The sequence below is a fragment of the Prionailurus viverrinus genome, chromosome D1, assembly GCF_022837055.1.
Source record: "Prionailurus viverrinus isolate Anna chromosome D1, UM_Priviv_1.0, whole genome shotgun sequence".
Classification (NCBI taxonomy): Eukaryota; Metazoa; Chordata; class Mammalia; order Carnivora; family Felidae; genus Prionailurus; species Prionailurus viverrinus.
The window spans coordinates 58,280,486-58,295,409 of NC_062570.1; the positions used below are offsets into that span (position 1 = coordinate 58,280,486).

General features: G+C 41.5%; 1 protein-coding gene across 1 annotated transcript in view; it reads right to left on the reverse strand.

Annotated features, from left to right (window-relative positions):
* MRPL48 (mitochondrial ribosomal protein L48) overlaps positions 1 to 13,508 on the reverse strand; it is a 62,138-nt gene extending 48,630 nt beyond the window's left edge. Inside the window, exons 1-5 of the mRNA XM_047823203.1 lie at positions 13,497 to 13,508; positions 12,680 to 12,785; positions 12,417 to 12,470; positions 9,235 to 9,365; positions 4,463 to 4,627 (exon numbers count right to left, since the gene is read on the reverse strand). Coding sequence (XP_047679159.1) covers positions 4,463 to 4,627; positions 9,235 to 9,365; positions 12,417 to 12,470; positions 12,680 to 12,785; positions 13,497 to 13,508 — 468 coding nt within the window. The remainder of the gene's footprint in view (positions 1 to 4,462; positions 4,628 to 9,234; positions 9,366 to 12,416; positions 12,471 to 12,679; positions 12,786 to 13,496) is intronic.
* Between the last annotated feature and the right edge of the window lie 1,416 nt (positions 13,509 to 14,924).

Below are 14,924 nucleotides of genomic sequence, written 5' to 3' on the forward strand. Positions count from 1 at the left end.
TTTTTTTTTTTTTTAAGAAGAAATACATTGCTTCCGGGCACCTGGGCGGCTCAGTTGGTTAAGCATCTAACTCTTGGTTTCAGCTCAGGTCATGATCTCATGGTTCATGAATTCAAGCCCCACATCAGGCTCTGTGCTGATGGTGCACAGACTGCTTGGGATTCTCTCACTCTCTCTGCCCCTCCCCTGCTCGTGCTTGCATGTGCGCACTCTCTGTCTCTCTCTCAAATAAATAAATAAATAAATGTTAAAAAATATACTTGGCTCTGCATACTTATGATTTACTTACATGAAATGACCAGAACAGACAAATCCATACAGACAGAAAGCAGATCAGTGATTACATGGGGATGGGCAGAGGGGTGAATGAGGAATGACTGCTTATGGGTACAGGGTTTCTTCTTGCAGAGAAGAAAATGTTCTGGAATTAGATTTTGATGATAGCTGCACAACTCTGTAAATATACTAAACACCACTCAATTGTCCATCTTAAAAGGGCAAATATTATGGTATATGAATGATATCTCAATTTTTTTAAAAAGAAAGAAACGTCTGGCCTTCCACCATAACTGCTGGATGGTACTTCTAGGCCACAGTTGACCTTTATTAAGTCCAATTTCCTACCTTCCTCCAGGGCTAAACTGTTTCAAAATACCTGTGGTTACCTGAAATTTAAGTCCAATCCCCTACCATTTCCCCAAGTCTCATCCCCACATTTCTCTGCACATTCTCCCTTGGTTCAAGTCCCACTGCTTCTCTCATTCCCAATATCTTCTGGGCCCTCTGGAACTCCAAACGTGTTCTCATTTCAAGGCCTTTGCACATACTCTCTCTGTCTGTCTGAATTCTAGCATTCTTTAAGTCTTAGTCATGTAACATCCTCAAGAAAACTTTCCTTACTGCTCAGATGTACCTGGATCCTGCTGTTATACACTCACATAGCACCCAGAATCTCTTTTGGGGCATTTATCACAATTAATTAAGTAGTTATATGCTTAATTGGCCTGTCTATTTTGCTAAGAATATAAGCTCCATGAAGACAGGAAACTGCTACATCCCAACACCTACCATACTCTGGCACATTGTGGGTGGTCAGTAAACATCTGCTGATTAAATTAATAAATCCATCCAAACCTCATTTCCTTATCTTTAAAGAGGTTATAAAAATATTTATCTCATAAGAGTTCTTGATACGATTAAATTAGATAATAATATAAAAAGGACTTAGCAAGTGCAAGGCACATTGTTAATGATCAAATTGGTAGCAGTGATGATGATGTGGTGATTGTTCAGCTCCTCATTTATTAAACAATATGTACTTTAGTGTGTGACAGGTGTTAAGGAGAAAACCATGAACAAAATAGTAAAATATCCCTGTCCTGCAGAGCTTACAGTCTAATAGTAACCAGAAAATAGCCAACTTCCTGACCACTTTCCTGGGCTTTGGGACTCCCTGCCTTTCTAGGCACCCTGAAACGTGTGCCCTCCTATGTCACATCTTATGTCCTCCTAATTCATGTCTGTTGGTTTGTCATTTGCTTCAGTCCTCACTGCTCTTTGTTTACATGAACTCTACCCCACGTTAGACTTCAATGTTTTTAGTTGAAAACATCTTACAATGAGATCAGTACACAAGGTTGCTCCTTCTGGCATACCTTTTGTGATCACCACACCTCACCTAACCATATCCTTGTGGTTCAGAGGTATGGTAATCCCAGAGGGAAGAACAGTAATCTCAGGGTGAGTGACATTCAGACCTAAGCCTGATATTCCAGGACCATCCATTTTATGTGTAAAGTAACTCCGCAGGTGAGTCATTACTCATTCCCTGGTATGTTCTGACTTCCGCAGACATCATCCTGCCATCTTGATCAATCAGTATGTTTTCTGGGGTTTGATGAATATCAGCATTATGGTCTTAACACTACTTCTACTTACTACTTTTATTGACCCAAAGAGGTATGTAATCCCACCCTGTTTTATTCCACTAAAGCAGGGCTTTTCACTCATCTAAAATGGGAGATGACTGTAAGCTAAAAACTCCTCGGGTTCCTAAGGAAAGAACACTGAGCTAAGAGTCTGAAGTTCTAGTCCCAGCTCTACCATTTACTTGCATGTAATGTCAATTTTTGTTCGTCACTTATTCACTCAATATTTATCAGGAGCTACTTTAGGCCAAGTACACTGTGGGCTGGGTACATATAGACATAAAGAAAATACAGTTGGGGGCGCCTGGGTGGCTCAGTTGGTTAAGCGTCCGACTTCAGCTCAGGTCACGATCTCACAGTCCGTGAGTTCGAGCCCCGCGTCGGGCTCTGGGCTGATGGCTCAGAGCCTGGAGCCTGCTTCCAATTCTGTGTCTCCCTCTCTCTCTGCCCCTCCCCCGTTCATGCTCTGTCTCTCTCTGTCTCAAAAATAAATAAACGTTAAAAAAAAAATACAGTTGCCTACTCTCAAATCTTTCTAGTGAAGGCAGAAGATGTGCAAGTTATTTATTACACTGCAATGTGAGAGCAGTGTAATGGGCTGTACAGGTCACAAAGATGAAAGGACTGGGAAGGTTAAGGAAGGTTTTGGTTCTCCTCATCTGTGAAATGAGGAATGAAAAAGGAAAAGTAGTTGGGTCTTAGGAGAGGTAGAAAATCTTGGCTCCAGTCTCAGCTCTACCACTTAAATGGCTGTTGACCTATTTAAAAAAAGAGCATTCATTCATTCAGGCATTCAGTAGAATATTTGAGAACTATTATGTACCAGACACTGTGCCAGTAGCTTGCTTCCATTTCCTGATTTGTTGTGCCTGCCAAGATTATCTCATAATACTGTGAAAATCAAATGAAATTATGCAAATGAGAGCAGTATATAAACTGTGAAATAATATCAATATTCCTGCATATATTCCTTCACACCTTACAAACTAATCTTATTTACATTATCTTGTATAATCTTTACAACAATTCCATATGGTGGGCATTATCATCTGCATTCTATAGATATGAAACTGAAGCACAGAGAGCTCAAATAACCCACCTAAGGTCATATACCTCACAAGAGATAGAATCCGGGTGTGATGCAAGTCACATGGCTTTTCCTTATAAATGTAAAGTATTAACTAACACTTCCAGAGAGCCTGAGACAAAGATGGTCACAAGACTACATATGATTAGATGCCAAAAGATAACACTAGCTAGTTGAGGCATTTTAGACAGTGTGGTCAGAAAGGTTTTATGGAAAAGATGAGACCTGAGCTGGGTGCTGAGGGATGGAGCATTTGGATGGGTGGTGAGAAGGTGAGGACACTCCAAGTGAAGACTCTCTGGCCAAAGCAATAGAGCAGAGTGGAAGAACAAAATCAATAACAAAGGTGTCTGAAAGGTAACAGTGGCATCAGACTTGGAGAGGTCCTATCTGCCCTTGAATCTTTAGATGATGCCCTAATGACAGATTTCCATGGGGTGTCCTGTAGTAGAGAATGGTAGAAAACAGTATTCCTTGAAAAATTATCCCTCCCTTTCAGCAGTCCTCAGAATGAAAAGAAATATAGCAGGAGCACAGAGTCACCAATCTATCTTTAACAATGGAATTTTGAAACTTCCTGATTTTTTTCTATTATCCTTTCACCAGATCTGGCCAAATTCTCACAATTAGGCTGAGGTGAACATCAGTGAGTTATTTCATAAAGAAGCAAGGTGTGCACCATTAAGGAAACAAGCCTAAAGACATTCAGGGCCCACCCGAAGATACCTACTGGTAGATCCATGAACAGCAAAGATCATGCTGATCTGTACACCATGGAGACATAATCTCTACAATTAACGGCTAAAATACAATTTTAACAAAAATTGCTAAAAGTAAGACATCATTCTAAGCATCATGATATATCTAAAACAACACACCTGTAATCTGTTCGTCTGTTAAAAGGGCAAGAGAAGACCAAGGACTGCCTTTACCGTGATTCAGACGGTTTTACTGAAGTCATTTAAATAGGGTTTTGTTACGTAAAATTTTAGCTTATTATCCTTTTCTCATCGTCAAGTAGCCTCACATCCTAATCAGGTCACCAAGTTAAAACACTCTGGAAGTTGATTACTTAACGCAAAAATAAAAATGACCTGCTCAAGGTCACAGACATTGTCGGAACCAGCACAGGTTCCGACAACCTCTAAGAGTTTTCCACTGTGCGGCTCTTCCCTTTCCAGGCCAATGGGTGGCGAGGGTGGCTAGCGGGGGGGCGTGGCTAGAGGAGGGGGCGTGGCCCACGGGTAATCGCAGCTGTGTTCGCCCGGGGAGGAGTGGATGAAACACAACCCTTTGACCGCAAGGAGCCGCGGGTGCTGCCGGGAGAACCTTGTTCTCGCCAGTGTTTCATACCCGGATGTCTGCAGAGGCCGCGATAGCCAGGCGGCCACCACCCATCTCTAGTCTCCCCACCACCTCCGCCGCGCCCAGCGTGCGTGGAACCTACCTTTCCTAGAGCTCCGTTCATCCTTTGCTGCTGCTGCCGGTAGTTGTGCAAGCTGAAGACCCGCCCAAGCTGCAGCGGTCTCCCGGCGTCTGGAAACACTGACGGAACACCTCGCTTGAGTCCAGTAACAATATCCGACCGAGACACATTCAATCCCTGCAGCACCTTGGTTCCGGTAGCTTCTGAGACTCAGTATCTAGAAATCCCTTCAAGACTGCCCTAACCACGGCTTAAATGTCACCTTCACTGCAATTTTTCCAGGCAGAATTCATTGCCACATCTGTGTTGTCCCAGTGTTTTGCACACAATTCTGATATTTCATCCAACATACAATGTATTAATTAATTGTTACTGTCTCTTTCACATATTTGTGAGTTCCTCAAGGACTGAGATCCTGTATGATTAATTCATTCCAGTGGCTAGCACAGGACATGGAGAACTGACTTCTAACATTGATTTAAAAGCTGATTGGCCCTAAGCGAGTTTTTCTGACGTTCAGTTGCCTTGTAATTAATAATTGATAATAACTTTCTTTTTTTATTACTTAAAAAAATTTTTTTTAGTGTTTATTTATTTTTGAGAGAGAGAGCACAAGCAGGGGAGGGTCAGTGAGAGGGAGACACAGAATCCGAAGCAGGTTCCAGGCTTTGAGCTGTCAGCACAGAGCCCTACTTGGGACTGGAACCCATGAACCGTGAGATCATGACCTGAGCCTATGCTCAACTGGGTGAGCCACCCAGGCACCCCGATAATAACTACTTTCTACTGAGTGACAATTATGTGCAATGCATTGTGCTCAGAGCATCACTTAATTTATTCCCCACAAGCCTGTTAGTGAAATATTATCACTTGATTTTAGATATAAGGATATTCCAAGAGGTTAAGAGACTTCTTCCAGGCCAACCAACTGAAGCAGAGCTGAGTTTCAAACTCAGTCTCCTTATGCAAAGTGTTTTCCCTCTTATATAAGCCTTCTCACATGAGATAATGATGACACTGCACATTCATTTACTTTACACACATTAACCATTTACTTATCATAACATAGTGCCAGTCCTTTTATTGAATCTTGGGAATACAGAGATGAATATTACATGGTCCCTGAACTTAAGTAGCTCATAGGGAATTTCATCAAACTAAAAAGCTTCTGTGCAGCAAAGGAAACAATCAACAGAGTGAAAAAGACAACCTACAGAATGGGAGAAAACATCTGCAAACCATACCTCTGCTAAGGGGTTAAAACCCAAAGTATATAAGGAATTCAACTCAATAGCACTCAAATTTTTTTTTAAGTTTACTTATTTATTTTGAGAGAGAGAGAGCACGCATGCACGTGCTCGAGCAGGGGAGGGACAGAAAGAGAGGGAGAGGGGGAATCCCAAGCAGGCTCAGTGCTGTCAGGGCACAACTGGATGTGGGTCTTGAACCCATGAACCGTGAGATCATGACCTCAGCCAAAATCAAGAACCAACACTCAACCGACTGAGCCACCCAGGCACCCCAATGGCACTCTATTTTAAATGGACAAAGGCAATTGCCACAACATGAATGGGCCTAGAGGATATTATGCTAAGTGAAATAGGTCAGAAAGAGAAAGACAATTACCATATGATTTCACTTATCTGTAGAATCTAAAAAACAAAATAAACAGATTCTTAAATACAGAGAATGAATCAGTGGTCCAGAGGGGAGATGGGTGGGGGTGGGCAAAATAGATGAAGAGGATTAACAGGTACCAACTTAAGTTATAAAATAGGTCACGGAGATGAAAAGTACAGCATAGGGAACACAGGCAATAATATCGTAATAACCTTGTATGGTGACAGATGGTAACTACACTTATCATAGTGACCACTGAGTAGTACATAGAAGTGTTAAATCAATATATATGTTGTACACTTTAAACTAATATAACATGGTATGTCAATTATGAATCAAGAATTTTTTAAATGGGCAGAGGACCTGAATAGACATTTCTCAGAAGAAGACACACAAATGGCCAACAGTACGTAAAAAGATGCTGAACATCACTACTCATCAGGGAAATGCAAAACAAAACCACAATGAGATACTATCTCACACCTGTTAGAATGGCTATTATCAAAAAGACAAAAGCTAACTTTCGGCAAGGATGTGGAGAAAAGGAAACCCTCGCACACTGTTGGTGAGAACGTAAATTGGTATATCCACAATGGAAAACAGTATAAATAGCGAATATATAATGAAATATTATACCAGCCTTTCAAAAGAAGGAAATCCTGTCATTTGTTAAAACATAGATGAAACTGGAGGATATTATGCTGAATGAAATAAGATGGGCACAGAAAGACAGATACTCCATTATCTCACTTATACTTGGAATTTAAAATAATTGGACTCATAGAAGCAGAGTAGAGAATGGTGGTTACCAGTGGCTTGAGCAGGACCGGGGGGCAGAATGGAGAAATGTTGATCAAAGGGTACAAAGTTCCAGTTACACAGGATAAATTAAGTTTAGAGATCTAAAGTACTACATGATAACTATAATTAATAATACTGTATTGAATACTGCAAATATGCTAAGAGAGTAAATTTTAGGTGCCCTCATCACAAAAGATAACTATATGAGGAATGGTATGTTAACTAGTTGAACCACGATAATCATTTCATTATGTATATATATCAAATCATCATATTGCACACCCTAAATATTTATAATTTTTTAAGTGGCTGGTAGAGATCAGTAGGGAAGCCAAATTATAAACAATTATAAAGCAATAAGGGATTCTAACTACAGAGATATGCACATAAACTCTGTGTATGAAGGGAGTACATGGTCACATAAAGTCAATGTCAAGTGAAATAATAAATATGCAATTATTTTTATTGTTGCTGTTATTGCTGCTACTGATTTTGTTGTTATTGTTTTCCTTAACAAGGAAAAGATGTAAAACCTGGTAAATATGAATGGGGCTTCAGTGATAGGGAGTTTGCTTTGGTGTCAGAAACCCTGTCAAGATCCCTTAACCTATTGTTTTATCAATTTTTCCTATGATGAAATTCCAAGGAGCTGCAAAGGGCTAAGTAGGTAAATCTATGCCCCCCAAAGGTAGCCCTTAATCTCTTAGGGGCAGAGTTGCTAAGAGATCATCTAAAGGGACAAATTCATAGTTAAGTGATGCTCTGAGCATACAGCATTGCACATAGTGGTCACTTAATAGAAGGCAGTTATCAATTATTATGAAGCAAACAGGGTGCCTGAGTGGCTCAGTCGGTTGAGTGTCTGACTTCGGCTCAGGTCATGATCTCGCGGTCTGTGAGTTCGAGCCCCGCGTCGGGCTCTGTGCTGACAGCTCAGAGCCTGGAGCCCGCTTTGGATTGTGTTTCTCCCTCTCTCTCTGACCCTCCCTCACTCATGCTCTGTCTCTCTCTGTCAAAAATAAAATAAACATTAAAAAAATTATTATGAAGCAATTGAATGTCGGAAAGCCTCACTTAGAGTCAATCAGCTTTAAACCTATATATTTTTAAGTTTACTTCTTTCTTTTAGTAATCTCTAAACCCAACATCAGGCTCAAACTCACAACCCCAAGATCGAGCGTTGCATGGTCTACCGAATGAGCCAGCAGGCACCCCTCAATCAGCTTTTAAATCAAGGCTAGAAGTCAGATCTCCATGTCTTGTGCTAGCCACTAGAATAAATTAATCAGATAGGAGCTCAGTTCTTGAGGAACTCACAATTTAATATGTGGAGGAGATAGTAACAAATAATTAATATATAGTATAGTAAATGAAATAGCAGAATTATGTGCAAAATATTGGGACCACACAGAGATGGCAATTAATTCTGCCTGGAGAAATAGCAGATATGTCATCCCTCCTCCACCACAGTGACTGTTTTGTTTTGTTTTGTTTTGTTTTTTGCCTGCACGGTATATCTAAAAGCTGTTGAGATTTTAGAAAAAACAAAACAAAACAAAACTATTGAGTTCTTAGTTTGTGCCAGGTCAGGTCTTTCCAGGCATATAGGTTCATTCAACTCCCCCAGTGCCTGTGTGAAGTTGAGAATCACTCACTCGTTTCATAGATGGGGAACAAAGAAACAAAGAAGTTACCTAGTTAACATAAGTCACACTGCAGGTGATGACCTACCTGATTTCAGCACCTGTGCTCCTTCTGTTCCACCGGATGGTGACTATAGGTTTCCAAAAGGGCAGATTGGCTAGGCCAGAGAGTTTCTTTCCTTGTCTAGGCCAGGCAAATGTAACCTGGTAAGATACAAAACCTATCTTTGTACTGTTCATACACTCCGAGGAGGCAGAAAGCTGAGGGGAAGAGGGATAAGAAGGAAGAAAGGGACAATTAATTCTGTGGCAAAGCACAAGGATTTTTCAAGACAACTAGAATACTTTAAAAGATCAGGAATCTAGGACCCAAAAGGAAGGTGAAATCAGCATATATGGATGTAAAGACACCATAGCAGCGTATCTATTAACGTGTTGGAATGGATATTATTGTTTCCAAGCTCAGTTGATGATGTCATGTGTTATAAAGGAATATGAGCTTGCTGAGTTTGCCAGAAAGACACTTTCATACAGATGTGGCCAGAAATCCTTGTATCTCCAGCTATTCTGTAATTTCTCTGGCTTATTTTGTCTCTAGCCTCTAAAAACTAAGCCTCCCTGAGAGAAACCAAGATAGCTCAACACAGGCCAACTTTCCAGGTACCAAGGCTCCTGCTTTCTTGCTTTATCCTCCTACAGACTATGAGCTCCCCAAGGTACAGGATGTACCTTATTCATCTCTGTATCTCCAACATCTAGTCCAGGGCCTGGCCCATAGTAATATGCATCTGGTGAATGGAAATGAAAGCTTCCTATTCTTCTTTCTCTTTTTTCTCCTACCTCTATGACATCATTCTTGTCTGTACATCCATAAGTGGCATAGTAGACACATAAAGATGGGAGAATGTGCAGAGAATATGGGCTCAGATCCAACCCTGCTTCCATCATTTACCCACTGTGTGCTTTGTTATTATTATTATTGTTGATAATATTATTATTGTTATTATTTTAAGTAGGCTCCACACTCAATGTGGGGCTTGCACTCATGACCTGGAGATCAAGAGTTGCACCCTCTACCAATTGAGCCAAGCTGGGTGCCCCACTCATGGTGTGATTTTGAAAAAGAGAGACTAGTGAATGTTTCAGGGACTTCAAGTTTAACTGAAATGTGTATATAAAGAAACATTCTCCCTGGCATGTGACCTGTTGCCACCCCCCTCTTTATTTCCTGAAGCTCCTTGGGCCATCATCCTAGAGTGGGAAATAGATTGAGGCTCACCAAATTCCTCCTGACCTCCCCAGTGGGAGAAATAGAAGAAAAGGGGTAGAACATTTGAATGCCACCTGTAAAGGTTGCCTGAAACAAATCCTTTTGGGTCCATGTTCTGGATAGTTTTGCCTTCATGATGAGTGGATATTATAAGAGAGGCAGCTAAGATAGTAGGGCTAAGGATAACAGAACCAAATCATAATTTGTGATCACTTAACTTTAAAAAATGATTACGGGGCACCTGGGTGGTTCAGTTGGTTGAGCATCCGATGCTTGATTTTAGCTCAGGTCATGATCTCAAGGTTTGTGGGATCAAGCCCTGCATCCAGCTCTGTGTTTGTGGAGCCTGCTTGGGATTCTCTCTCTCCCTCTCTCTCTCTAGGCCTTTCCCTGTGCATGCTCTCTCTTTCAAAATAAATAAATAAACTTAAAAAAAATTATTGGGGCGAGGTGCCTAGGTAGCTCAGTTGGTTAAGCATCTGACTGATCCTCCCAGCTGGGGTCATGATCTCATGGTTCCTGAATTCAAGCCCTGCCTTTGGCTCTGTGCTGACAGCACAGAACCTGTTTGAGATTCTCTCTCTCCCTCTCTCTCTGCCTCTTCCCTGCTCTCTTTCTCTCTCTCCCTCTCAAAATAAATAATAAACAAACAAACAAACAAACTTTAAAAAATTATTGGGGCACCTGGGTGGCTCAGTCAGTTAAGCCTCCAATTCTTGGTTTATGCTCAGGTCATGATCTTTCAGGTTTGTGAGATCAAGTCCCACATTGGGGTCTGCATGGTCAGCATGGAGCCTGCTTGGGATTCTCTCTCTCTCCTCTCTCTCTCTGCCCCTCCCCCACATCAAGGTCACTTTCTCTCAACACACTATTCGCATTGTGAGCATTTTTATTTTTAAAATTTTTTAAAATGTTTATTCTTTTTTGGGACAGAGAGAGACAGAGCATGAATGGGGGAGGGTCAGAGAGAGGGGGAGACACAGAATCTGAAACAGGCTCCAGGCTCTGAGCTGTCAGCACAGAGCCCGACGCGGGGCTTGAACTCACGGACTGTGAGATCGTGACCTGAGCCGAAGTCGGACGCTTAACCGACTGAGCCACCCAGGCGCCCCTGCATTGTGAGCATTTTTAAAGGAGTAATTTTTTTCACCTAAAAGATTAACACAGATATTATTGTGTTTATTGTTTTGTACTTTTCAAACAACTTACATGAACATTATGCAATTTTATCAAAGTTACGATAGATAAGTTTTCTCACTTTGTAGATAAAAAACCAAAAGGAAGAAGATAGGTGGCTTGCCTAAGCTTAAACAACTTGGACGTGGCAAAAAACAGGGTAATGACAATATATTTCTAGCTCTGGATATTGCTTCTAATGGTCAACAACACCAACACCAAAAGCAAACTACAAGTGCTGAGATCCTCCCATTGCCAATCTCAAAAAACACTTGGTGAACTGGTGTCTATACAGTACACATGAATTTGGGCCACAAGCAACTTTACTGAGGGACTCACAGTGAGGTCTCTTCCCAGATAAGAATGGAGGCTAAGTGCACTGAAGCACCAACTTCTTTAGCCTTGTAAATTCCCCTCCCACTCCAGACAGAGGTCTCCTAATATTTGTCCACTTTATCTTTTTTTTTTTTAAGATTTTTTTTTAAGTAATCTCTATACCCAGTGTGGGGCAGGAACTCACAACCCTGAGATCAAGAGTCACGTGCTCTACCAACTGAGCCAGCCAGGAGCCCCAACTTCATCTCATACTTAGTCCTGAGCAGTGTATTCTTAAAGGAGTATTCTTCATTTTTCTTCGTATCCCAATAATTTAGCACAGGTCATAGAACATAATGAGGCTCCAACAAATATTGAATGAAGTAATGAATGAAAGAATATTTAAAAGTTCTTAGTGATAATTATGGAGTTTAGATTTCTCCAAGATCTTGCAACACCAAAAAAACATGGAGGAACTTTGCCTTTCTGGCTTTATTTTTACAAGTCAACCTTCTGTAAAAGCCTAATTTCTTTTTAATGTTTTTTATTTTTGAGAGAGAGACAGAGCGTGAGCAGGGGAGGGACAGAGAGAGAAGGAGACATAGAATCCAAAGCAGGCTCCAGGCTCTGAGCTGTCATCACAGAGCGTGACATGGGACTTGAACTCGTGAACCGTGAGATCGTGACCTGAGCCGAAGTCGGACACTTTACCAACTGAGCTACCCAGGTACCCCCTCTATAAAAGCTTTAAAAAAACCCTGCTCCAGTCCTCAGCACAGCCACATCAGAGAAAGCCTTAGGGAAGAAGAGAGAATAAAGGGAGGCCCTTTTGAAGAATATGTTTGATCTCAGATTAAACTTCCTTTAAAGTAATAATTCTATGGTACCTGTTATAAAAAATTTCCCAACGTTGCCAAATAGCTCTAGTTTATGGCTAAAGTAAAAATATATGCATGAAGCTACCTTCAATTGAGAACTATTTTAGCTTCGGTAAAACTTCTCAGCTTCTATTCTTTGGAATGGTTTTGGTACAAAGAAAATCATACTTACAAGAAAAACTCAAAAGATAAAAGGCCAGAGGCGAAAGAGAGCTGGCTACCAGAAGGAAAGCCGGAAGGGAATGATGCTGACTCACCAGCCTACACTTTACCAGGAATTTTCTGCTTGTGCAGGGCTAGGCCCAGTGAGAAGGGATTACCAAACCCTGGAGAAAGGGAGAAAGGATGATGAAAGAGGCTGCAAGAGGGAAGCTCGAGTGGTTAGTGAGATCATAGAAGGCTGTAAGAAGGAAGGATACAAAGAACCATTTATCAGGCAGCTAGATGTGCAACTCAGTCAATCTTTCCAGAAACCCAGAACCTGTGCTCAGGTTAGTCCAGCCCAGCCTCTAGCACAGGGATACTGGGAGAGTACCTGGTGCACAAAGCTCGGCCAGCACAGGGCCACTAGGATACGTGGACACCTGAGAGGCCATCCTCCTCCCCTCCTTCTGTACCTTGCACCAGATACCAAATGTATACTGAAAAATAAAACAAAACAAAAAACAGAAAGAACATAATTTCACTCTAGCAAACTATTCATAACCTCTAGTGCAATTCTCCTGCCTGGTAGCTTGGGATGAGGAGACACAGGTGCAGATTTTACACGATCGTGGTGTGGAGGCAGATTTTGAAATAAATTCCTCATAGAATAATACTACCTCCTTGAACTACTGAGATAGGAGTTTCTAACTTTCATCTCCAGCTATCCTCTATCTTTATTTGAATGCTCATTTTCTTTACCTCCATACTGCCCAAGGTCCACTTTCACAGTCTTCTACCTGAATTATTGTGCTGGCCTTCTCATTGATCTGCAAACCTTCAGTCTCATCCCCACCCCAGTTCATTTCCAAAAGCAGTCATTTGAAGCACATATAATGGAGATTATGATTTAACAAACAAAATAAAAATGGGGTGCCTGAGTGGCTCAGTTGATTAAGCATCTGACTTCAGCTCAGGTCATGATCTCATGGTTCCTGGGCTCGAGCCCTGCATTGGGCTGGACAGCTCAGGGCCTGGGGCCTGCTTCAGAGTCTGTCTCCCTCCCTGCCCCTCCCCCTCCCCCACTCATGCTCTGTCTCTCTCACTCAAAAATAAATAAACATTAAAAGAAAAATTTAAACAAACAAAATGAATCAAACAAACTTTCAATAGCTCCTTACAGTTCTCTAATTTAACAACACGCTCCTTACCTTGGCATTCATTGCTCTCATGATCCATCTCCAATTTACCACTCTTTATTTATTTGTTTGTTTGTTTGTTTGTTTGTTTGTTTTAAGGGGCGCCTAGGTGGCTCAGTTGGTTGAGCATCCGACTTCGGCTCAGGTCATGATCTCCCGGTCTGTGAGTTAGAGCCCCGCGTCGGGCTCTGTGCTGACAACTCAGAGCCTGGATCCTGCTTCGGATTCTGTGTCCCCCTCTCTCTAACCCTCCCCCGTTCATGCTCTGTCTCTGTCTCAAAAATAAATATTACAGGGGCGCCTGGGTGGCTCAGTCGGTTAAGCGGCCGACTTCGGCTCAGGTCATGATCTCACAGTCTGTGAGTTGGAGCCCCGCGTCGGGCTCTGTGCTGACAGCTCAGAGCCTGGAGCCTGTTTCAGATTCTGTGTCTCCCTCTCTCTGACCCTCCCCCGTTCATGCTCTGTCTCTCTCTGTCTCAAAAATAAATAAACGTTAAAAAAATAAACATTAAAATTTTTTAAAATTTATTTATTTTTGAGACAGAGAGAGAACAAGTAGAGGAAGGGCAGACAGAGAGGGAGAGAGAATTCTAAGCAGGCTGGGCAGAGTCCAAAAACTGTGAGATCATGACCTGAGCCAAAATCAAGAGTCAGACGCTTAACCAACTGAACCACCCAAGTGCTCCTCCAATTTACCATTCTAACCACTTCTGTTACATACCCATTACTCCTACTACACTGATAACTGTGCAACATATTTTCCTATACTCTCTTTATGGACTTTATTATCTATTTTATAGCTTTTACAGATTGTTTTGTGTGTCTGACTACCAGACCATGCTGCCTGATTTAGAATCCTTGTCTGATTCAGCATGTGTTTCTCCCAGCATCTTTATAGCATTTACACATCAGAGGCACCCCCAAAAATACTTGTGGACAAAAATTGAGCTTGCTGTAGAACTTTAACACCTTTGTCTCCAAGGTTTGCTAACCAAAATGTAAATGGTTCTTATAGTAATCTACACTTCCTTGAGCCTTTGAGAGCCTTTTCTTAAAAAGGGTAGGGGTGGGGCATACTTACTGTAAAGCATTTGGAGAAGACAGAAAAGAAAAATTTTTTCTTAATCTACACTACCCAAAGATAGCTGATATCTTAACATTTTATTGTATTTTTCTTTTATCCATGTCTTTAAAAAATAGTTTTAACACAGTCTTCATACAATTTTAGGGGCAGTTTTGTTTCCAGTACATTATGACATAAACATTTTCCCTAGGTTATTAAAAATTCATGGGGTGCCTGGGTGGCTCAGTCGGTTGAGTGTCCGACCTCAGCTCAGGTCATGATCTCACGGTCTGTGAGTTCGAGCCCCCATCGGGCTCAGTGCTGACAGCTCAGAGGGGCCTGGAACCTGCTTCCGATTCTGTGTCTCCCTCTCTCTC